At 38.8% G+C, this 19,789-nt stretch overlaps 1 protein-coding gene across 2 annotated transcripts in view; it reads right to left on the bottom strand.

Annotated features, from left to right (window-relative positions):
* Positions 1 to 19,789, bottom strand: part of LOC129727694 (zwei Ig domain protein zig-8-like) — a 116,690-nt gene that overhangs the window by 36,665 nt on the left and 60,236 nt on the right. For both annotated transcript variants that reach the window (XM_055685748.1, XM_055685749.1), the window contains exon 4: positions 7,612 to 7,832. In XM_055685748.1, the coding sequence (XP_055541723.1) occupies positions 7,612 to 7,832 (221 nt within the window). The remainder of the gene's footprint in view (positions 1 to 7,611; positions 7,833 to 19,789) is intronic.

The raw sequence follows: 19,789 nt of genomic DNA, 5'->3' as shown, positions 1-19,789 counted from the left end.
GACGAAATTGATTGATGATAATACAGAGGTGATTCATCGACTTGTGACCCAACTCGAACAACCAAGCACAATTCCAGAAACTCTAGAGGGTATCGACAAGTCACTTATACAAATAAACCAAGCGCTAACGTCAAACATCAAAGCCAACAGTGTGGCTGGTGTTATGCCTACACTTAAAAATCACCTGACGCAGCTCGTTAACATTGCTTTTTCGGAATTCAAGAACGAACTTCGGAACGAACTTCGGAACGAATTTACGGAATCGCTGACCAGCATAAATAACGAACTTTCTCAGTTAGGACAGCTGTTTGTAGAAACAGCAACCAGCTGTTCAATACAAACCAATCCGTTAGAGATAAACATTGTAGATGAACTTAAAACTCTGTCATCCTGCATCGAAGAACTAAGATCTAAGTCAGCGAGTGTTGCCGCTCCCCCAATAGCTTCACCTGTTTCACTTCCAAGTTTGGCAATAGAACTTAATTTGGATAATGCCAATAATTCAAGTTGGCGGTTTCTAGGTTCAAAAAAAGTTTGTAAAGCGGATTGGACAGATTATGATGAACGTAAAAGGCGTCGTTTGGTACAGTTGAAGAATGCAGATGCAGCCAGAAGAAGGAGGAATCGACGACAACAGGCTTACAACAACAATACTAACAACAACAACCGCAATGGTAACAATTACAACAACCGCAACAATAACAACCACCTGAACAACAATGACAATTGCAATCGCAACAATAACATTTACAACCACCGCAGCAATTACAACCACCAGAACCGCAACAATAACAACTACAATCACAACAATAACATCTACAACAACCGCAGCAACAACAACCACCAGAACCGCAACAATAATAACTTCAATCGCAATAATAACATCTACAACAACCGCAACATTAACAACTCCAACAACAACAATAACAGCATCAATAATAACAACAATCAAATCCCGAATCGTTACCTCAATCTTAACAGGAATCTTAACAACAGCTACTACAACCAACTACCACCAGACCGTGTGCTTCTTGCTGCAGCGAAGGATCAATTTTCTCGACCCCCACCTAATCTCCAGCATATCTCTTTTCAACGAGGCGAAATACTTAATCCGTACCCAGCGAATAATGAGTCACAATCATCTTTCATGCCTACCGTTTCAACGAGCCCGCTCAACTTAACGACTCCCGCGACCTCTTCAGCTGTATCGTGTCCTTACCATTTGGCTGGCAGCCACAACTATAACAATAACAATAATTTTCGATCAGCAAGTTTCCCGTGTGATGGATGTTATTGTAAGCATTCGTGTTCTCAAAATCAGTGACGCTCAGAGAAAGAAAAAACAACGCCAGTAGTCAATGAAGTTTTGATTTATGCTCAAAATTTCAACAGGATGCGCAGTGCACTCAAAATTAATCACATTAATAACAGAATAAGTGGATGTTCATACTCAATCATCTTAGCAACGGAAACGAACTGGAACGAAGATATTAAAAGTGAAGAAGTTTTCAACAGTTCCTTTAATGTGTTCAGGAGCGATCGTGATTTATCACTATCTGATAAGAAATCAGGTAGAGGAGTGCTTGTAGCTGTTGGGGTTCAGCATGATTCTGAGCAAATCATAACCCAGAAACATGCCGAATTTGAAGATGTCTGGGTTAAAGTTCTGTTGAAGGGTGAAATCCATATTTTCGTATCTGTTTACTTTCCACCCCACTTTGCCAAAAAGCAATCATATGAAAAATTTTTAAGGACGGTAGAATTAGTGAATGATGAGTCCCACACTAACTCAAAAATTCATATATATGGAGATTTCAATCAAAATGATGCTGATTTTATTTTAACGATGATAATGAATCGCTTTTACTTCCTGTAGTAGGAGAAAACGAAACTCTGCAATTTATTTTTGACGGTTTTAGTCAACTTGGATTAAATCAGGTAAACTCAATCCGGAATGAGCAAAACTGTTTTTTAGACTTTTTATTCACCAATTGCACGGTAGATTTTAGTGTTGACAAAGCAGAATAAATTTCATACTGCAATTGAGTACTCGCTAATGATTGATACCGAGAGATCACGACCCTCTGATCATGAGCCTGAATATAAATATGACTTCACTAAAGCAAACTTTGAACTAATCAATCGTAAATTAACTGACATCGACTGGCAATCACTTCTAAAAAATGAAATAGATATGAACAAAGCGGTTGATAATTTTTTATCATCACTGTATAGTGTTTTAGACTCAACTGTACCAAAATCAAAAAAGAAAACGGTTAGCTCAAAAGATCCCATTTGGTTCACCAGAGAAATCAAAAATTTAAAGAATAGGAAACAAAAAGCTCATAAAACTCACAAAAAACTAAAAGACCAAAGTAATTTGGACAAATATTTGAACATTTGTGATGAACTGAATACTAAAATATCTATTGCGTATGAGAACTACAACACAAGGGTGGAAAATAACATTAAATCAGACCCAAAACAGTTTTTTAAATTTGCAAACGATAAAATGAAGTCTAATAACTTCCCATCTCGCATGCAATATGAAGACTTTGCCAGTACTGACTCAAAGAAAATCTGCAACAAGTTTGCGAGTTTTTTTCAAACCGTTTATAAAAATAGCGACGAAGTCAGGGACTTTGAGTATTTCTCGCACTTGCATGAACAAATAAATAACGTATCTATTAAGCAAATAACTGTTCAAGAAATCCTCGCAACACTAAAAAAACTGGACGCTTCAAAAGGTCCAGGTCCAGATGGAATTCCACCCTCACTCATGAAAAATCTTGCTCCTGCCTTCGTAAAACCCTTGTTCTGGCTTTTCAACTTATCCCTTACGTCCGGACAGTTTCCATCAGTCTGGAAAAAATCTTTTCTTATACCGATTTTCAAGTCAGGTAAGAGATCTGACATCAAAAATTATCGTGGCATTGCAATAATATCATGTATTCCTAAACTTGTTGAAGCTATCGTAAACCAAAAAATATTTAATCAGGTAAAGAATCGCATAACGTGTAACCAACATGGTTTTTACAAAGGGAGGTCTACGGCTACCAACTTACTTGAATTTGTTGATTTCTCTCTTGCGTCTATGGACAGAGGCAACTTCGTGGAAACTCTATACACGGATTTTAGTAAAGCTTTTGACAGAGTAGAAATTTCCATGCTTATGTTCAAATTAAAAAAACTGGGATTTGAGTCGGGCCTACTTAAATGGTTTGAATCTTATTTGACGAACAGGACACAAACGGTTAGGTTTAAGGGACACCTTTTTGTACCAGTAAAAGTGACATCTGGAGTTCCACAAGGCTCCCATTTAGGCCCTTTGCTCTTCATTTTATTTGTTAATGACGTTACCCTTGTGTTGAATCGTCTCAAAGTATTGATATATGCCGATGACATGAAACTGTACATGGAAATAAAACACAAATCAGACATCCAACAATTCCAACAAGAGGTTGACATTTTCTACATTTGGTGTAAAAAAAGTCTTCTTGATCTCAACGTAAAAAAATGTAATATTATATCCTACACAAGGAAAAGAAATCCTGAACATGCCAGTTGCACTCTTGCACATCAAGTTGTAGAAAGGTGTTATCAAATTAGAGATTTAGGAGTAATTATGGATTCAAAGTTAACATTCATTGATCACTACAATACGATCATCAATAGAGCCAACAGTATGCTAAGTTTTATAAAAAGGTTCAGTTATCATTTTGTAGACCCGTACACTATAAAAACTCTCTTTGTTACATATGTTAGATCTATCTTAGAATACTGTAGTGTTGTTTGGTCGCCTTATCAAGACGTCCATTCCAATAGAATCGAATCCGTACAAAAACAGTTTTTGTTATATGCACTAAGAAAACTAGGTAGGAATTCATTTCCTCTCCCTTGTTATGAATCGCGTTGCATGCTTATTAATAAAGAAACGCTTGAAAAAAGAAGAGAAATTGCTTCGGTAACTCTTGTCAACGATTTAGTTTCACAACGCATAAGTTCGGAAAATCTGCTTGGAAAACTCAACTTTTATGCTCCTACACGCTCATTAAGAACGCGAAAAATTTTCGTATTAAATTCTTATAGAACAGAATATGCCATGGCCGGGCCAGTTAATAGTATGATGAGTCTTTACAATAAATATTGTGAAGTTATTGATTTAACGATGTCACGAAATGCTCTTAGAAAAATGTTGAACACTAGAATTACATAACTATATTTGTGATGTTAGCAATAGTTTTTAAGATGTAGTCTACTATGATTGACGAAATAAATAAACTGTGGCCTAACTGCTTACAATTCAGGTAGTTCATGACGCGAGGCACATATAATCGCACAGGGAGATGAACCCGGTGGATCGAGACGTGGCTTGGTAGCGCTGACCCGGCGAACGTAACTCGAAACGAGTCTGACGGGGTGTATACTGTTTTGCCGACGGGTGTATACCGATGATCGATGCTGACCGCAATTGCTTGCAGTCGAGCACCTTTACATCGGGACAGGTTTCGTTCTTAAAGCACCCTTTGGCACTTTTCAGTATACACTCGACGGACAGACTCGAATCGGTTATGACACCGTCGATCTCCACGTCTCGTGCGGGTATGTAAACGCGATACTCGCGTGTGAAGAGCTCAGAGCAAGCTATATCGTTGGCCTCTTTCAGGTTACTGACCACGACACGGAGCTTGTTAGGCCGGACCTTGGAAATTTCGGTCACGCCCTTGTACTCCTTCGTCAGGTCTTTAGAAATCTGCAAGAGGTTCAACTGTTTCGATTTCGGTCCCGCCTTTGGCCGAAAATAGACAGTATAGCTGCCCTGGGCTCCGTCTGGGTAAAGCCTGGGGCGAGGGGGGACTGAAGAACGAACAGGGGAGGGGGTAACAGAAGGGTCAGGGTCAGAGAGGTTCGGGGATGGTGGCGCGGGAGGCGAGGGATCTACATCCATCCCGCTTAGTCTAGCGCACTAGCGCCGACAAGAGCACGTACCTCTTTACTTCTCCCTTCCAGTAAGGTTGGTTGTCCGATCGTTCGAAGTTGCAGCCGTTACAGCCAGCAGCACCAATACAGCAGCCCCAAACAGCCACCAGCAGCGAGCCAGGTGTGAGGTCACTCCACACAGCGATACAACTCACTGTCAACTGATGGCTTCTTCTTTTTCCTCTTTTGTGTCTCGTCCACTGCTGTAGCACAATTCAGCCAGCAGCCAAATCGGCTTACGCACCAGCTGGTAGTCACGATGCGAAACAGTTGCACAAAGGCGCGACCTTGAACCCGGATTTATTTCACTCGACCAGGCAAACAATGCCAACACTTGTTCACACGTCTTTTGTTTTATATTCTATCGGAGCGATCACCGATCACACGTCCGATACTGATGCGTGTTCGGCACAGAATCATTTAACAAATTTATGTTATCATTCCAGTTTGTCTAGAAAATTTGACAGGTTGCATCTGGATGCTTATTACAATCTTATTAGGGTTTTTTTAAAGCCTGTTCTTCGGATTTTAAACGAGCACATTAGGATCAGCTCCTAGGTCTTATAACCTAGGATTTTTAGTTTGCCAGGTAGGTGAAGTGAAACGGCCTTCTACGGACTATGTAACCAGCTAAGCTCAGGTAGTTTGCAAACTTGCTTAAAACTAGCGCTGTATAGGACGGTGATACTCCCGGTGGCCCTTTACGGACATAAAGCATGGACGCTAAAGGAAGCTGGTTGACGAGTGCTCGGAGTTTTTGAGCGTAAGGTTCTGCGGTAGATACTTGGCTGTAAACTGGAAGATGGAGTGTGGCGCAGACGCATGAATCACGAGTTGTACCAGGTATACAAACATGCTGGGACAGGCTTCAGTAGGCTGGACATGTGGCCGGAATGCCTGACGAGAAAGCCACCAAAACTATCTTCAGCAGAAAACCAGGAAGAGGCCGTCGACTCCGTGGTAGGCCTCGCACGCGGTGGATGTGTGCGGTGAAAGAAGATTCACGATCTGCTGGTGTACGTGGAGACTGGAGAACGGCTGTCCAAGACAGAATTCTGAAAAAGCTGGACATTTCTAATTCGTTTGGCCCTAGACCGGTGAATGGTCCATTAGCCCAAAAAGTAAAGTGAGTAATTAAGCTAGGTAGGCTTTCTGAGACTCATAAGAACTATAATAAAACTAGAATTGGCACATGCCGGCTTTTTTTTTAACATTTATTGAAGTGTTATTAACAATTATTAATACCCATTGCGACTCATACTTTGTGAAAATTCGCCTGACTGTCGTGAGACTGTAGGTAATTTCCACAATAAAACCGTTAGAGGAGATAAATAAGACCAAGAAATTCTAGTGGTCACAGAAACAGTTGAATAAGATCAAAATTCATGAAGCTGTCCTTTATGGTTTTCAAGTCATTTGTTGATGCATGATCGTGAAGCGTGTAGAAAAGTCTTACTGTCGAATTTGAACTACGTTGTTTTGGTTTGTTGATTTTTTTTTGTAGCGTAGGAATGAAAATTCTGATGATGTTGCTAAAATTTTATCCAATCGTTTTTTTTTAACACTAGAACTCCCAAGAGAATCTGCTCCGCAATGGTTATTTGCTGGCCACAATAGTTCCATGAAAAATGATTTTTTTAAAAATCTGTCCCAGAATGACCTTTTTATATAGATCCTTGAATATCACTCAACAATAAAATTGGCCAGCTAAAATCATTCAATTTTTTTTGTAGCCCTTTTGACACTGGGAATCCACCCATATTGAATATATAAAAACTAGATGAAAACTGCAAAGTGAGCTCTCGATAACGGATAATTTTATCGTGGCATATAAACACCATATTTCAATCCTATCCATATAACCTGCATCGAACTTCACTTCACGCTATCTGTTTTAAAAAAAATAAAAAAAAATCGTCTTGTTGAATTATTCATTTTACTTTGCAAAACGTTCTGCAGTACCATCTGCGCTCTTGTTGTATAGAATATAACTTATTTTTACTTACAGACACTCCACCCATATTAATTACTGAACTCATAACCACGATAATTGATTAAGATGTAGTAAAAGAAAAGCATATTCCACTGCGCAACTGCTGCTGTTGGTGTTTGAACAAGAACAAATCCGAAATAGTTGCAGCATTCAACAACATACCTACATGTACAAGCAAACAATGTAACACATCGACAACACATTTCATTGATTGACCAAGTTTTAAAGTTCATATACTGCTGCTTCGCATACGAAAATAAACTGCCTGATATTCTTTGTTTGCGCCCTTTCTACGAACGACTCTCAACGAATCGATCATTCCTGGCAATTTGATGCCAAGCACAAAACAAAAACGGCATTTTGCTAGGTCAGGCGTAAAATTGGTAATGGAAAACCTATATTGAAATTTGTACGCTGTAACACCTCGCCGCCTGTCACACTGCGCCATTAGATTCGGAAACACGTTAGGGACTTGGGGGCTCATACATGAGTGATGATAATAGAAAAGGGACACGCTTGCGGGCTAATATGCTGCTGCTGCTCATCGCTGCTCAACTCGAGCCGACCTAAACAAACTAAACCCCAATCCGTCCCAAAGTAAATTGAAAAGTGCAGATAAAGTAAAACTTGCCACTTACCCATTTATCCCCAATTTGTTCGACGCGGCAATTTATGAACGCCGTCTGACCTACGCGGGTTGTAATGTTCCGCGGAATGTCGAAATCAAAGTACGGATGTGGGGAAAACTTTTTGATGACGGTATGTCGACCCTGAACGGAATTGTCGCCACCGCTGAGGCCGCCGCCGCCACCGCCACTGTCCGCAACTCCTTCGCTGTTGATGCTGTTGCTGATGATGCCTGCGGATACAAGGGAAAATTTGTCCAAATCAGAAGGAATCCGGAACGTGTCTCACAGATAATTGTTAACTCCCGAACACGCCTCAGTTCGGTTACACGATGGGTTCGTTAGGAAAGGATGAAATATTTGTTCGCAGCCTCGCATGTATTCCACCGGAATGAAAACTTTTCTCGAAGATCACCTCGGCACGTCCACCGAGAATTTTGGGGGGAGTTTACCGTACACAAACGATGGGTCGAGACTAGCCGAAATTTGGAGAAAACTTATGGTGTTTCAACTAGGCGATTTGAATGTTGAAAATAAAGAGTTTTTTCACGGTAATTCGCGGAGAAAATAAATTTTACTAAAAGATATTTCAGTCTCCATGATGACCAAAATTAGAGTAGATGGCAATACAGTTTATATAATTAAGCAGAATCAGAGAAGTAAAGAAACTTGATTGACAATTTGTTGTTTGTGATTGGCAAAGTTTTTTGTCCTGATATTTTTTACAAATAAATCTGATGCAGCAGCCCACCATGTTACGGTAGCGAAAACATTCGAAGCGAGTCTTAAGAGTTTCGGAACGCACCGAAACATTTTCTACCGTTACAAGAAGGGGGAAGAACTTGAATGGAAATTTATGGAAATATGATAGATTTGACGGGGGCTAGACTAGATTACAGCAGGAGCGTTCTCGGAAGATGTACTGCTCGTGGTAGAAATGTTAGCAGTTTGCCCTATGACGAGGGTAAAATGGTTAATGTCATGCAAAATTCGCCTTAAACCTGCTTTTCCGCTAATATTCTACTGAATTATGTACCACTTTCAAATATTTAATTGAATTTATCTACTTCAAATTTAGCGTAGATTTTTTCCAGTAACAAAGTAAGTTTTCCTGGTAATAAGCAACACTGGAACGATGAGGGGAGCGGGGTAAATGGACGTGATTATGAGATATTGCTCCAAATTTTCATCGGCAATCATGTAACAAATTACAATTTCTGAACACACAATGTAACCAACGGTAGTTTTGAGAAATCATCAGAGACTAAGGAAATTCAAAGTTTAAGAACCAGTCAAGATTAACACTAAAATTTAGTTTCAGGCTAAAATTTTGCTATTGTGGACAAGCTTGATTTGATAATGAATATTACAAATTGATGCAACATCCGGCCATCCAGCGTTTGGTAAATTTCGAAACTATTCGGCATGAATTTTGTGAAAAAATGGGTGTTTAATGCCTTTTTGTTTTGGAGGTTTCCTGGTTTGGACATCGAAACTCAAATATTGTTCGATAGTTTGACATGAAAATTAGCTAGGAACAATATTTTGATCATATTGTTCAGCTTGAATCAGCAGCAAACAGTTTAGGATTCGTTTTTGCTTTCGTTGTCATTCTCATTCTCATTCTCATCCTCATTCTCATTCTCATTCTCATTCTCATTCTCATTCTCATTCTCATTCTCATTCTCATTCTCATTCTCATTCTCATTCTCATTCTCATTCTCATTCTCATTCTCATTCTCATTCTCATTCTCATTCTCATTCTCATTCTCATTCTCATTCTCATTCTCATTCTCATTCTCATTCTCATTCTCAATCTCATTCTCATTCTCATTTTAATATTCATTCTCATTCTCATTCTCATTCTCATTCTCATTCTCATTCTCATTCTCATTCTCATTCTCATTCTCATTTTCATTCTCATCCTCATTCTCATTCTCATTCTCATTCTCATTCTCATTCTCATTCTCATTCTCATTCTCGTTCTCATTCTCATTCTCATTCTCATTCTCATTCTCATTCTCATTCTCATTCTCATTCTCATTCTCATTCTCAATCTCATTCTCATTCTCATTCTCATTCTCATTTTAATATTCATTCTCATTCTCATTCTCATTCTCATTCTCATTCTCATTCTCATTCTCATTCTCATTCTCATTCTCATTCTCATTCTCATTCTCATTCTCATTATCATTCTCATTCTCATTCTCATTCTCATTCTCATTCTCATTCTCATTCTCACTCTAATTCTCATTCTCATTCTCATTCTCATTCTCATTCTCATTCTCATTCTCATTCTCATTCTCATTCTCATTCTCATTCTCATTCTCATACTCATTCTCATTCTCATTCTCATTCTCATTCTCATTCTCATTCTCATTCTCATTCTCATTCTCATTCTCATTCTCATTCTCATTCTCATTCTCATTCTCATTCTCATTCTCATTCTCATTCTCATTCTCATTCTCATTCTCATTCTCATTCTCATTCTCATTCTCATTCTCATTCTCATTCTCATTCTCATTCTCATTCTCATTCTCATTCTCATTCTCATTCTCATTCTCATTCTCATTCTCATTCTCATTCTCATTCTCATTCTCATTCTCATTCTTATTCTCATTTTCATTCTCATTTTCATTGTCATGCGCAGAACATTTAATAGATTGTTTGAAACTTTCGTTACATTTGAGATAAACTAAATCTCCACTTCCACTACACCGTTAAATGTTATTTAAAATTAACCCTCGATTTCATTCTGCATTTTGTTGGCTGTGAAAAAAGTTTTCAGTACATTTTAATATCGAGTTGATTGACATTGACTGACATTTTTTTTATGAAATTAGATGTCATCTTTTCGACCTTGTCGATAAGATGAGCACCCAATAAACATTGTTTTTACGAGTGTTCGCTAGCAGTAATTGTGCCTGCACCGTAAGACGTTTGATTTTTCCCCGAATTAGAAATAGGGAGTGCCACTGGAGCAGACGTATCGAGAACGGTTCCTATGGTGGTAACCATGCGCTTCAGTTTGTGTTGCTCCTGTGGTAGTAATGATAGCTATCGCAGCTTCGTCTCGACGCATTTGTAGTGACAAAAACTGAATTTTATGCTAGTTTTGATGGTGTTATTATTATTAAGGCGGCGAGTTAAATCGTAATCGATACGATTGTAGTCTCGCAGCGAAACAATTGATCTCTTATTGATTACGAATTGGCTTGCGTTATCGGTTTCCCAATTCAGAAACGTGCAAAAGTAGCAATGAATTCTGATGAGTTCCATTCGAATTCTCCAAAGCGGGTATTGTATTACCGTTTATTTTTAGAATACTTAGTAACGGTGATGGTAAATATAATGTAGGATACACGAACTCATACATTGAAGCTTCGAGAAACTAATTAATTAGGAATCAAAAATCAATTAAAAGGATATGAAATATTGTATGTGTTTGATAATAAAACCGCAGAATATATTTATTCGGAGCTAATGGCGTCCTCCAGTAAACGAAACGTTTCGTACTTTAATACAGCTGGAGTAATTATACTGATCTGCAATCACATGAAAAGCTGGGACCAAACAACAAACAAGATTGGGATGCTTCAGAGTGAATGTACAAAGCAGGAAAATGCCAACACGAATCGATCCCGCAAGAGACCCAAAACATGCAGTCAAGAAATAAAGAAATACAGTTTATGCCTCTTTTATTGCATTAACTTCCGGTTCCTTCGCTTGTGGAGATTCAATGTTTTTGATTAGGCGCATTGTGCCGTAGGAATATATAATTTCAAAATATTTATACTTTTTAATTTGGCAGAATGCATAAAAAATTAATTTAAAATAATGAAAGATTTTCAAATATGGTCAGTAAAAAATCATTTGACAAAGACAGCTATATATTTGATTTAATCGACCATTTTGTATTTGGTTGAAGATGTACACAGATATTCCGATGAACTAAAGATGTCTTTTCGTGCTATAAGTATTTTTGTTGAATGTTAAGCATTTTGTTGAATCGTATTGATGATGACATATTTTACACCTCAGTTTCTCGCTAGCTTCCCCTGTTCATAGTTGAAGTCCGAAGGTTCCGGACATACGAATTAAAGCTTACCCAGATGCCGCGGAAGGTCCATTCATTGCTTTGTTTCGGCCCAAAAATAAGCACTTGAAAATTATTCAAATTTGCTAAGACCTGGAATACCAGTTTTCGGCCGTATCCGAAATTACGAAGATGATACCGAAAAAACTGCGAGATTTGGTTACGGAAGAAAATCTCATCGTCTAGGACATTTTGTGTTATGTGGTTGGCAGTTTTAATAACCCCTTGATACAAAATGTAGAGATATTGGATTGCAAGCAATTGCATTCAGTAACTATCGATAAGGAAACGAAATTTTTTTTTCTCAGGATTCCTTCCGTGTAATATTGGCCAGATCTGCACTGCCGAACAACATTCTTCTGGGCAGGGTTTGTCTGGCTGTACGCCTGTTTGTGCCGCGGATCATGCACACAGCCTGCTACTGCTTCAACAAGTCACGTTGCAGTAAATGAGAAAGCAACCATACTGAGTCTGCCTGCAATGGAAATCTAAAAAGAGCTTTTATTGCGAGGGTCCTCAGTATGATCTTTCGGCATGTCCCGCGCCCGTGTACAGACAGACAGACAGACAGACAGACAGACAGACAGACAGACAGACAGACAGACAGACAGACAGACAGACAGACAGACAGACAGACAGACAGACAGACAGACAGACAGACAGACAGACAGACAGACAGACAGACAGACAGACAGACAGACAGACAGACAGACAGACAGACAGACAGACAGACAGACAGACAGACAGACAGACAGACAGACAGACAGACAGACAGACAGACAGACAGACAGACAGACAGACAGACAGACAGACAGACAGACAGACAGACAGACAGACAGACAGACAGACAGACAGACAGACAGACAGACAGACAGACAGACAGACAGACAGACAGACAGACAGACAGACAGACAGACAGACAGACAGACAGACAGACAGACAGACAGACAGACAGACAGACAGACAGACAGACAGACAGACAGACAGACAGACAGACAGACAGACAGACAGACAGACAGACAGACAGACAGACAGACAGACAGACAGACAGACAGACAGACAGACAGACAGACAGACAGACAGACAGACAGACAGACAGACAGACAGACAGACAGACAGACAGACAGACAGACAGACAGACAGACAGACAGACAGACAGACAGACAGACAGACAGACAGACAGACAGACAGACAGACAGACAGACAGACAGACAGACAGACAGACAGACAGACAGACAGACAGACAGACAGACAGACAGACAGACAGACAGACAGACAGACAGACAGACAGACAGACAGACAGACAGACAGACAGACAGACAGACAGACAGACAGACAGACAGACAGACAGACAGACAGACAGACAGACAGACAGACAGACAGACAGACAGACAGACAGACAGACAGACAGACAGACAGACAGACAGACAGACAGACAGACAGACAGACAGACAGACAGACAGACAGACAGACAGACAGACAGACAGACAGACAGACAGACAGACAGACAGACAGACAGACAGACAGACAGACAGACAGACAGACAGACAGACAGACAGACAGACAGACAGACAGACAGACAGACAGACAGACAGACAGACAGACAGACAGACAGACAGACAGACAGACAGACAGACAGACAGACAGACAGACAGACAGACAGACAGACAGACAGACAGACAGACAGACAGACAGACAGACAGACAGACAGACAGACAGACAGACAGACAGACAGACAGACAGACAGACAGACAGACAGACAGACAGACAGACAGACAGACAGACAGACAGACAGACAGACAGACAGACAGACAGACAGACAGACAGACAGACAGACAGACAGACAGACAGACAGACAGACAGACAGACAGACAGACAGACAGACAGACAGACAGACAGACAGACAGACAGACAGACAGACAGACAGACAGACAGACAGACAGACAGACAGACAGACAGACAGACAGACAGACAGACAGACAGACAGACAGACAGACAGACAGACAGACAGACAGACAGACAGACAGACAGACAGACAGACAGACAGACAGACAGACAGACAGACAGACAGACAGACAGACAGACAGACAGACAGACAGACAGACAGACAGACAGACAGACAGACAGACAGACAGACAGACAGACAGACAGACAGACAGACAGACAGACAGACAGACAGACAGACAGACAGACAGACAGACAGACAGACAGACAGACAGACAGACAGACAGACAGACAGACAGACAGACAGACAGACAGACAGACAGACAGACAGACAGACAGACAGACAGACAGACAGACAGACAGACAGACAGACAGACAGACAGACAGACAGACAGACAGACAGACAGACAGACAGACAGACAGACAGACAGACAGACAGACAGACAGACAGACAGACAGACAGACAGACAGACAGACAGACTGTCTGTGTTTAATTTGTGGGGTCCTCTTGTCTTCAGTCGGGAGGTGTGTCAAACTATTGTAGAAACGTTTTATGTACTCTAAAATCCTCACTTTCCAAATTTGATTTCATTCGGTAGTTACTGAGTTATGTAGAAATTAGTGCTAACTTGTATGGAAGCCTTGTGGAATGTCAAATCACCATAAAGACAGTTCTTGCCGTTAAATACCTACACTTATCAGAATTAAGTTCACTTGTGTTTATCTGCCACGCAAATATTTCTTGCTGCCGTAGACCGTAACACATTAAATTTGGTTTTATTTCGTTGATTAAATCTCGAGTTGCACAAATATTTGTGTTTCGTTTGTATGGGAGCCCTTCTTTTGAGAGCAGAGAGGGGTGTCGATCTTCCTTAAGAATATTCTTTGCTTCCTAAAGCACTCACATGCCATATTTGATTATTCCTCTTGTTATGCGTAAATTTGTGTTTCATTGGTATGGGAACCTTTCCTTATATAGAAGGGAAGGGTGTCTATCTACCACAGAAATATTTCTTTCTTCCGAAAACCAGCAAATGCCAAATTTGGTTTCATTTTAATGATTAAATCTCGAGATGCACAGATATTTGTGTTTCGTTTTTAAAGGAGCACTCCTTTCCAGAGTAAGGTTAATCTACGATTGAAATATTTCTTACTTCTTGAAACATTTACCTGCCAAATTTGGTTCCATTTACTCGATTATATCTTTAATTATGCAAAAATTTGTGTTTCTTTGGTATGGTAGCTCTTCTTTTTTGAGTAGGAAGGGGTCTCAAACTATCATAAGATACTTCCCCGGCTTCAGAATTCTCTACATACAAAATTTTAGGCCGATAGGTTCAGTCCTTTTAAACAGACAGACAGATTGAAAGAGCTCAAATTTTATAGGTATAGTTTCTAAATAAATCCTGTTTTGACACAACTCTGATTTAATATCTTTTATGTAAAAAGCATAAGCTTTCGAATGGTGCAAGAATTTTCAAGAAAAGAAGACAGGACGATCTCTCACTTGCTCAAAAATCGTTTTTCTGAAAAAATCTAATATGGCGGCCAAATTCAATATGGAAAAATATGAAATTCTTGATTTAGAGTACTTTTGATGAACCAAACTTTGGCAAAAAACGAGGGACCCATATTTTAATTTCCAGTTAACGAGGAGTCTTCAATTTGATTTCCCAAATGTTGTAACTTAATCAACATAGGCCTTTAAACATTTATAACTGAAATCCTTTTTAACAACTTCCTGAAAACAGTGGTCCGGTATTACCCGGTTATTGGTATTTTGATTTATAAAAAAAGCTTAAAAAATTGAACCGTTTTCAAATATTAGCCTAGATGTCTAATTAAAAAAAAATAAAAATTCAAAGTTTCTTGGTTTAGTAAAACACACACATCTACACTACCTGCCAATTGGCATCACATCGGATCAAAATTTTTGGAAAAAAATATATAAGCACTTTTAGTGTGCGAATGTTGGTATTTGGTATTTGCATGCTGACACGTACGGTTGCGTACGTTCTTCGTAGCGCCATCTATTTGTTATCGTTTGTTTTGAACAGTTAAATTGCAATGCGGTCTAGTAAATTTTATTTGTTATATTTTGTAATGGAGAAATAATTCGAGATGATCTCACAGTGGCAGTTCGTGTTTACATAGTGGCCCGTATAAATGTGTGCGCGCGATATTTAGAATTCATTTCAGATTAGAAAATCTATTTGAAAACTTTTATAGAATTGTTTTATCTCTGAAACGTTATCTACGATTTGACAGAGTAAACACAATTTTCGAAGATAGGAAATAATGTTATTATTTTTTTGGATTTTTTAAGCTTATTCCATCAATTCTCGTAAACTGTATGCTTTTATGAAACTACCTCGAAAATTGAAAAGCTGAATAAATCAACGAAATAAATTATGTTAGTTAACTTCTCCACTAAATGTTTACTAAATTTGTAATGATAAAGGTTTAGTTAAATGAATGTTGAAAATACTAAATGTTATCAGTAAGAAACTACATAAGCCACGAGCATGTGTGTATTTATAAAAAAGATTTAATTTTGGGACGATGCGTACACTATTGAATTCCTACGCGTGTGTATGGAAAGAAAAACGCCTCATAAAACCAAAATATTCTGAACAAATATTAAGCATTTTCGGGGATTTGGCAAAATCCACAAATTTAGATTCTGATCAAAAGCGCATACCATACTCTATTTTGTGCTTAATCTACTGATTCAGAGGTTCAGACTACAAAAACATACACAATCCGAGTTTGTGTGCCTCAAATATATTTAAATAGTTTACACATGTATGTAGAAGTCTTTCCATCCGTAGCACAATTACACACCGTAAACGCTGGTCGTTGTCTGTTTACAAACCGCAGCTTCATTTTCATCGTCCCAAACTGTCACACCGGACATTTGCGTGCTACTCTCCTGTTTAATGAATTGGTTGTGAGTTGCATGTTTTGGACGAGTTCGTAAAAGCATTGAACAGAGTGGACAAAGTTGCTCTGCCCATTATGGCGAAACAGTAATGCCGTTGCTATGGTTACCCGGAACGCGTCTGAACCTGTGAACTCGCCTCTTCTACTGGAAATTGCTAGCCACATTGCCGCAGGCTGGTGACTCGTGATGGCATGATTGTTCGTACAATGACCGTAAGTTGATTCGCCTTTTCTGTTTTTAATTATTATTCTGTAGGGTTAGTTCGGTTTACAGTGACAACGTTAGTAGGGTAGAGCGGGGCTAGTTGGTCAAATTTGGTCAAAATGTTCTGTAACTTTTTGTAGGAAACATTATGGCAAAAACTCATTCCATGGAAATATTGTGTTAAGTCTATAGCATCTAGAAAAAATATAAACTGTTCAGAATAGTTAATGATTTTGCGGATATTCTATGTTTTTTGAGTGGATGTCTAATTGGCCAACTAGCCCCTCAGCCGGGGTAAGTTGGTCAGTGTGTGGGGTAAATTGACCATTTATATTTCGGAAGGACAATTCAGTTTTCCTTCCTCACTGCATTTGCGGCAGCCTGTAGCGTCTCAGCGGAGGTCAAACCGCATCCGGTTTTTGTTTATACGTTTGCTTTCCGGAATCCCGAATTATGAGAAAAGTAACTCATAATTGCATGAAAAAAAGCATGTTCCTCTTTCATACCTGACGAGAAATATATGCTGAAATCTCTCTAAAAGTTTGGTTGGGAACTAAATCAAAGACAATACGGGTTAAATTGAGAACCGGAGCCAAATTCTAGATTCGCATCAGCAATCACAAGCACAAAACTATAGCTACATTAGTTTTTTTTTATGAAAGCTTACTTTCGCCGAAATTTTCATCAGGTAGAAGACATTTGTCGATGCATTAGTATACATTACACTTATTATAGATCAATGACTCAGCATTTATAGTGTGCAATAAAATATTCATCAAAATGATGATGAAATGGAGATAATTTTTACTAAATAGTTGCTATGCTATTTTTGCTTGGATTAAGTTTGCATCACGAAATGCGCTGTTCCTGACATTGCATTTACTTGGTTACTCGAATTCATTTATGATGTACATATGACCAACCAGCCCCGCTAGTATGTGACCAACTAGCCCCTCATGTAATAAATGTGAAAATTACTTGAAATATATATAAACAAAATTTTAGCGGAAGTTTGCTTTACACAACTTAAATCTAACCAAAATGACTTTCATAATACGTTGAGCTATGTTTATTTCAATTTGGCTAGCTTTGTTTAGACAAAAAGTTTCAACTTGAAAACCGAGTAGAATTGATGGCCAATTTGGCACCAACCTGTATTTTTTATACGTCCTAATTAAAACGGTACTTCATTTTGTCATTTAGTTTCTCTGGTTATCCGCTACATATCACCCATATAACACGATTTTTTTTGATACGTAGATTCGAAGATATTCTTATTGACCAACTTACCCCGTAACCAACTAGCCCCGCTCTACCCTACATCATTTAGCTCCCTGTAATTATGGATAGTGGTAGGTTTCACAAACTGTTTGATTATGAACATCAACCCATCAGGAAATTAAACTTGAATCTTTCGTGGATCGAATACTCATAGCATTTCACTACAAAGCTGTATGTGAGCTATTTCCTGGAATTCGCTTAAAGGGTAAATTCTCAGCATTTTCTAAGTGCTAGTTGATAAACACACGAGTTCAACTTGCAAAAGGCCAAGAATCAACAGGCCAACGAACATCAAAGTGAGTTAAAGACCTACTCCTGTTAAACAGTTTTCCTGCAGCAGCAGCAGCGTCCATAAAATCGAATAAACAACCGCTTCTAATTCAATTGAACCGATATCGCATCCGCCCGATTGATGCGTTTAGTAGATCTAGGATATGACATGGAATGTCACTTGATTTAGACGCCGGCCTCATCGATGGATGAAATCGAAGGCGTCTGTTTTGCAGTTTTCCTCTCCGTCCTTCCAATCCCATCGGTGGAGTGGAGATTTTATCCTGAGTAAGACGAGAGTCAGGTCGAATACAGGGAAAACATTTTTGTGCCCCATCGGTGCCTGGGAAAAATGCCATCCTATTGAGGGTTTTTTTGCGTTAGCCGACTGGAAAAGAAGAGTTTACGCATTTGTTTGCTTTAGCCGACTGGAAAAGAAGAGTTTACGCATTTGTTTATAGTCTCTGCCATAGATAGGATGCTACACAAGAGATGGCATCCGATGTGACCGAATGTTACATTCAGTGCATGGATATCATTTAACCAGAAAACTAAAAGCTGAAAGAACGGCAAGGTAAATAAAACTATCAAATCGATTGCTGAATCTCGGCTGCCGATGGAGCCAGGTTAAGTGAGCGTCAGAAAAAGGGTTATGCTTGGCAGTCTCAGCACGTGTCAAAGGAATCGATAAAATTCATGCCATAAAAAAATCTAGCCTCATTCACCTATTGGTTCGTGAATTTATGTTTTTTGTGCGCTTTCAGATGTATTGAAACGGCATTAGTTTTCATGGTCACTAATATTGCAAAATGGCAACACTTTTATCAGGTTCTATTCCGATTAATTTAGAACCGCGTTTTTGGGCGCTTTCTCGAAAATTACAGCCACTATTCTACAGCTACATGTAGTTTTATTTGTTGAAGGAATTTAAAAGCTCAATTCATGGCGTAAAACATCAAAGGTATGTAAGAATGCTTCATTAATCATTTATTGTGCAAATGTATTACCGATCGCCACGTTTGTTATTGTGCTATGAAAAAAAAGTGCACCAACACGTGTTAGTTGTGACATATTATTGCCGTATTTTTCATAAGAAACTCAAAATGTCCAAATTTTATTTAGAATTATTACAATATCTCATGTATTTAAAATGTTAGTCACCAAAAGTTTTATAAATCGAAACTACTACTAAAGTCTTTTTGCATCATTGAAATTTGATTATTCTTTTAAGAATTGGACTTTTTTTTTCAAAACTTAACTCTTAGGTAAATTTTTTTCTTACATTTCCTAATTCTGAACTTTTTACCAATAGTTTTGAAGTAGAGTTTTCGAAGCTGAAGTTACATTACGTTTTTATCAAAATTTCAACAAATAAAGCTTTCAAGGGAAAATTCCATTAATTTTTGTATTGATATACAATTCAGTGATCATTATCTAATTTTTTAAACCTC

The sequence above is a fragment of the Wyeomyia smithii genome, chromosome 3, assembly GCF_029784165.1.
Source record: "Wyeomyia smithii strain HCP4-BCI-WySm-NY-G18 chromosome 3, ASM2978416v1, whole genome shotgun sequence".
NCBI classification, from domain to species: Eukaryota; Metazoa; Arthropoda; class Insecta; order Diptera; family Culicidae; genus Wyeomyia; species Wyeomyia smithii.
The sequence above is the reverse complement of the archived record's forward strand: the minus strand, read 5'-3'. Positions and strand labels throughout refer to the sequence as shown.